The sequence below is a fragment of the Myotis brandtii genome, unplaced genomic scaffold (assembly GCF_000412655.1).
Source record: "Myotis brandtii unplaced genomic scaffold, ASM41265v1 scaffold1496, whole genome shotgun sequence".
In the NCBI taxonomy this organism is placed as follows: domain Eukaryota; kingdom Metazoa; phylum Chordata; class Mammalia; order Chiroptera; family Vespertilionidae; genus Myotis; species Myotis brandtii.
This window is the reverse complement of record NW_005355398.1, coordinates 450,223-456,222: the sequence shown is the minus strand read 5'-3', so window position 1 is coordinate 456,222 and position 6,000 is coordinate 450,223. Positions and strand designations below refer to the sequence as shown.

The 6,000-nt window shown below is 50.4% G+C and overlaps 1 protein-coding gene across 1 annotated transcript in view; it reads left to right on the top strand.

Moving 5' to 3' along the window:
* Positions 1 to 893: 893 nt before the first annotated feature.
* The window catches only part of LOC102247024 (transcription activator BRG1), a gene marked incomplete at its 5' end in the record, with an annotated part of 41,011 nt that continues 35,904 nt past the window's right edge, over positions 894 to 6,000 (top strand). The window contains 3 exons of the mRNA XM_005861389.2: positions 894 to 1,033; positions 2,016 to 2,126; positions 3,733 to 3,975. Of these exons, the coding sequence (XP_005861451.1) occupies positions 894 to 1,033; positions 2,016 to 2,126; positions 3,733 to 3,975 (494 nt within the window). The remainder of the gene's footprint in view (positions 1,034 to 2,015; positions 2,127 to 3,732; positions 3,976 to 6,000) is intronic.

Genomic DNA, 6,000 nt, shown 5'->3' with positions numbered 1-6,000 from the left:
TTATTGCTTACAGGAGAGGAAGGGAGAGGGAGAGAGAGAGAGAGAAACCTCAGTGATGAGAGTGAAGTATTGATTGGCTGCCTCCTACACGCCCCACACTGGGGATCAAGCCCACAACCCAGTCATATACCTTGACCAGGAATCGAACCATGACGTCTTGGTTCATAGGTTGACGCTCAATCACTGAGCTATGCCTGCTGGGTTCCATCTTTATTCTTTGTCTTATTGGGCAGGAGCCTTCAGTGGCTGTCATTTTTATTTATTTTTTTTTTAAATATATTTTATTGATTTTTTTTACAGAGAGGAAGGGAGAGGGATAGAGAGTTAGAAACATCAATGAGAGAGAAACATCTATCAGGTGCCTCCTGCACACATCCTACTGGGGATGTGCCCGCAACCAAGGTATATGCCCTTGACCGGAATCGAACCAGGGACCCTTCAGTCCGCAGGCTGACGCTCTACCCACTGAGCCAAACTGGCTAGGGCTGTCATTTTTATTTTGAGGTGGCATAAAGATACAGGTGGTGTCTCCCGTACTCCAAGGTTCCATAGCATGATCTAGCATGGTTCTGAACCTGAAACAAAGCACCATGAGTCTGTGCATTTTTCCTGGTAACAGGTTTATAGACTATAGCTTATTCCCACAGATGGTTGTGACCCATAGTGATGACAGAGAACTGGTCTCTAAGGTCCAACTTCTGGGTTCAGCCTTCTCTGGTCGACCAACTCTAATCCAGGCCGACCCAGGCTTCTCACTGTCCCTGTACCTGCCGCCACACTTGTGTGTCCCTGATCCTCCCTCCCCCGGCACCTTCCCTCACTTGCCCCCATTGGAGACCATCAGTTACTCTGCCAGCTCTGAGCGCCACGACCACACTGGCCTCACTTCCCAGTGGACATTGGTATGAACAGTGAGCTATTGTTGACTGAACTAGAACCTGACTGTTCCTTCCTTGTTTCCGTTAGAACGCTGTCAAACTGGGCTTACGAATTTGACAAATGGGCTCCCTCCGTGGTGAAGGTGTCCTACAAGGTATGTCGCAGCCTGTAGAGTGGACATCGGTGAGAGCAGGGTAGGAGAGTAAGGAATACAGATAGTGAATAGGGAAGTCAACTTGCATTAATAATGAGGCATATGTGCGCATTTTCCTATGTTGTACACTTGGGATCGTGGTGTTAATGCAGGTTTGGGGTCACTTGTTTTGGGGGGTAATGTTTATTTCTTATCAGTTCACCCTGTGAAGTGGGGACTTAATTGTACTTGTTTTCCTGGTGGGGAAACTGAGGCAGACAGGGCCTCATGCAGCCACTTAGTTGCAGAGCCAGGTTATGTCTGGTCACTAGGCTCCAGGGACCAGGCTTTTCACCCTGTGCTGTGAGGCTCTCTGCTCATGCTGGGGAGAGGGGTCTTGGCAGAAGGGACAGCATGTGTGGAGGAAACGGTACGTTTGAGGAGTTAAAAGTATTTCTGGCAAAAGCTTACGGGACCCAGTGGCAATCAGTCTGTGTGGAATGTGAACCTGAAGAACTCTGGGGTTCTGGTCATATGGTTCAGGAGTTTGGACCTGGGAGCAGGACTGGGCAGGTTTGCTAATTGCAAATAGGCTGGAGCTTCTGTCAGGAAATGACCAGTGCTCGAGTGGGGGGTTTTAAGGAGGATGCAGGAGTTTGGACCTGGGAGCAGGACTGGGCAGGTTTGCTCATTGCAAATAGGCTGGAGCTTCTGTCAGGAAATGATCTCAGTGCCCAGTGCTCGAGTGGGAGGTTTTAAGGAGGATGCCCTGGTGTTCAGCTTGGAAGCCTGAGGGGGACCCAGGAAGAGGTGGGGAGCAGATTTGCCATTGGGACTCAGGCAGATGGTGGTGCAGACAGCAAGCCTCCCAGAGAACCCACAAGCCTTTCTCCGCCCCTTGCATTTGGCACTCAGCACATTGCGGTTGGAGAACAGGAGCCAGCAGCTCACCTAATTCTTCTCCCCTGGAGGCTGATGTGTGCATGTCTTCTCTTCTTCACAGGGCTCTCCAGCAGCCAGACGGGCTTTCGTCCCCCAGCTCCGGAGTGGCAAGTTCAATGTCTTGCTAACAACGTACGAGTACATCATTAAAGACAAGCACATCCTTGCGAAGGTAGCGTGTCCTCATGTAAAACACCAGCCCTAAGCACTCAGTGCTATCAGGGAGCATGTGATCCAGCCCGATCCAGGATTGTTATGAATGTGAACACTTAACATCTTCTCAAAGCCCCTTGCAAGTAATTTTTCACTGATTCCCCTGCACATGTGTATAAAGATAGCTGCTGTGTATATGCAAGGTCCCTGTCAAGGTGACCTTGGGTTTGCCTCTTTCTTCCCAGGCTAGCCTGGGGTTAGATCCAGAGATGGGGTCGCCTACATAGCACGTGTGCTAGCTTCTCCTGGGGCTTTTCCCAAAGAGTCTGGTCACACAAGATGCCTCCTGACCCACCTGTCTTCCTGCAGTGTCCTGATAGGGTCATGGAGAAGTCAGCCTTGTCTTTACCTGTCTCCAGCGACCTTAGCCCCCCCCCCACCCCCACTGCTGACTGTGCCTCCCCCAGCATAGTCTTGGGAAAACAGCCCATGATGCTCTCTGAGGCCCTGTGTGGCCCGTCAGCCTTGGGCTGCTGGGCTGGCAAATTCGGTGGGGGCTGTACAGGCTTCTTAGCTGACGTAGTTGTGAAGGTGGCTCTGGTTAGGCCATACTGAATTACTGAGAACATAGTGATATAAAACAGACACCATCCCTTGTTTCCTGGTTTGAGGAGAGGTCGAGGCTGAAGATGATGCATCTGGTCTCACCTCTAACCATTCAATAGAGTGAAGTAGAGGGTAGAGTCTTTGACCCAAGATGGAGATGTTTACAAGTTACCACACCTCAGGGACTTGGTCAGAATGATGATATCGGGTGCTTAATAGGCATCTCTGAGCCTACAGATGAGGAGAGAGAGGCCCAGAGAGCAGATGTACATTGTGTGGTCACCCTCTGACTCAGTACAAAGTTATCTGTGCTTACCTGACAGTGGCTTTAATTAGCAAACACTCTGCAACAGAATTTCCTCGTGGGAGAAGGCTGTTGTGCCCTTACACCAGCCAGATCTGACATACTCTGCGTCACGCAGGCCTCACTCACTCTGTGTCCCCAAGAGGCTAAAGTTCAGGACGGCCACACACTGATATAGTCAATGTCTGGCCCCTATCCATCAGATGTGTAGCCACGGACAGGTTCTAGAGCACAGCCCCAGCCCCCAGGCTCATACTCAGAACCTGCCTGAGCCTCTCTACCTTTAAAGGCACAGCCTGCTGATTGGAAAATGTACTCATTACCTCACTGAGGCCCCTGTAGATGCACCTCTCCCCCGCATTGGACTGCTCTGATCAGTGAGGGGAGGTGCTGTTTGACGATTTTTCTGTGCTACAGACTAGCATATGTATATGTAATTTTGGGAAGGAAACCAGACTACTTTCTACAACTTGCTTTGTTCATCCAACAGTATAGTTCACGGGCATGTCTCCTTGTCTGTCCGTGCGTACCCCATTCTTTATAGAGGCATGTTGTGTGGCTTTCTCTCGGTGAGCTGGTCCCTTGTCAGGGGACATTGTCATGCCTCAATGAGCTCTTCCACATGGAGCCCTCTTGCCTAATGGCTGTGAGAGTATTGCTCACCTGGGGGCAGCCCTGCTGCCTCTCCTCTAAACGCCTGCTCTTGGGCCTGCAGATCCGCTGGAAGTACATGATCGTGGATGAAGGCCACCGCATGAAGAACCACCACTGCAAGCTGACTCAGGTCCTCAACACGCACTACGTGGCTCCCCGCCGCCTTCTGCTGACAGGCACGCCACTGCAGAACAAGCTCCCTGAGCTCTGGGCACTCCTCAATTTCCTGCTGCCCACCATCTTCAAGAGCTGCAGCACCTTTGAGCAGTGGTTCAATGCGCCCTTTGCCATGACTGGAGAAAAGGTGGGTGTGCGCAGCCAGCCCTGTGGTGGTGAGATGGGGCAGGGAACTGTGGTTGTGGGCCACCCTCAGAGGAGCTGGGTGTGCATTGAGTGCCCACCACAACGGGCTGGGACTGTGGTAGGTGTCAGGGTCCTAGCGAAGAGCAGTGATTGAGGAGGTTAACTCTGGGGAGACACTTGGGGCTTCTTTGACCCTGTGCCCCAGACACAGAGAGGGCACAGTGAGGAATATGGCCTTGAGGGAGCTGTGGGGCCAGAGCAAGGGTGTGAAGGGGCAGTTATAGGACCTGAGGGGCCTGTTGGTCCCTTTAAGGATTTACCCTAAGGGCAGTGGGAAGCCCAAAAGTTTTTAGTCACAGGAGTAACATCATATTCTGTGTATTTTATTTTTAATTTTATTTTTCTTTATTTCAGAGAGGAAGGGGGAGAGAGAGAGATAGAAACATCAATGATGAGAGAATCATTGATCAGCTGCCTCCTGCACCCGCGCCCCCCCCTCCTCCCCACTGGGCGTGGCCAGCCCACAACCCAGGCATGTGCCCCTGACCAGAATCAAACCTGGGACCCTTCAGTCCACAGGCCAACTCTCTATCCACTGAGCCAAACCAGCTAGAGCTGTGTATTTTATTTTTAAAGAGCTCTATGGCCGGTGGATCTCAAGGCCTAAATGGCCATGGGTGGCATTGCAGACTGAAAACCAGACTGTGGCATCTGGGCTGAAAGGGGCTAGGTCCTCATCACTTGATGAACTCCTCAAGCAGACTCCAGAATGAGCTGCTATGCTATTGGGGTTTAAACTGTGTTTTGGGGCCAGCTGCATTTCTGTTGAAGGCAGTTAAGCCGCCAGAACCTGGCAACTGAGGAAGTAGGTACAACTGCAGCGGGTAATGAGCGTCACTGCCCTCTAGTTCCCGATTATGAGGTTTTCCTGAGACAGGTGCAGGACAGCTGGGGCCACCACACCATGTGTGCAGAGGGGCCTCTGCCAGCATCATCTGTGAGGTACCCCTCCTTGACACCAGCTTAGGCTGAAGCCATTCTGAAGGAGAAACAGACCTTTCCAAGAGTACCAGGACCCCCATCCAATAACTGAGAAGCAAATGCTCTAGTTTCCTTTATTTTCAAGTTGAGCAAAAGCTTTGCCAAGAGATTTTTTAGGGGACCCACAGAAGAAAAGTTCAGGTGTTACTTTATTTTTAACCTTTTTATTTATTTATTTTTTTTGGTAAAGTATGTCGTTCGTTGTTTTAATTTCTTTTAGAGAAAGGAATGGAAAGAGAGACAGACACGCACGTGCACAAGCGCGCGCGCACACACACACACACACATACATACACACACACAAATCAATAGACTGGGGATCAAACCCACAACCTGGGCATGTGCCCTGACCAGGAATTGAACCTGCCACCCTTTGGTGTACAGGATGATGCTCCAACCCAGTCACACCTGCCATGGCTTATTTTTCACTTTTTAAAATTTTTTTTTAATCTTTTATCAAGAGTAGCAGTCACCCTGGGAGACCAGTATTTCTTTCCCTCCATCCCATCCCAGCTGAAATGAGAGTGGATATGGGGTTCTCAGTGGTAGAGCCCTCCATGAGAAGCACTTGGTTTACACCAAATACTTTATGAATGTGGCCCCCATCGTTCCACTTAGCTTTCATTTAGATGTGCTGGCGGGGAAACAGCACTGTATGCTGCTATGTTTCTCTCTCTTTTTTTCTTTTTAAATATATTTTATTGATTCTTTACAGAGAGGAAGGGAGAGGGATAGAGAGTTAGAAACATCAATGAGAGAGAAACATTGATCAGCTGCCTCCTGCACACTCCCCACTGGGTATGTGCCTGCAACCAAGGTACATGCCCTTGACCAGAATTGAACCTGGGACCTCTAAGTCCGCAGGCCGACGCTCTGTCCACTGAGCCAAACCGGTTAGGGCTATGTTTCTCTTTATAAGGCCTGTGGAACATGGTGCCCTGGGGTCCTTGGTTCCACATCCTGGCATTTCTAGGGAAGGGCTCAG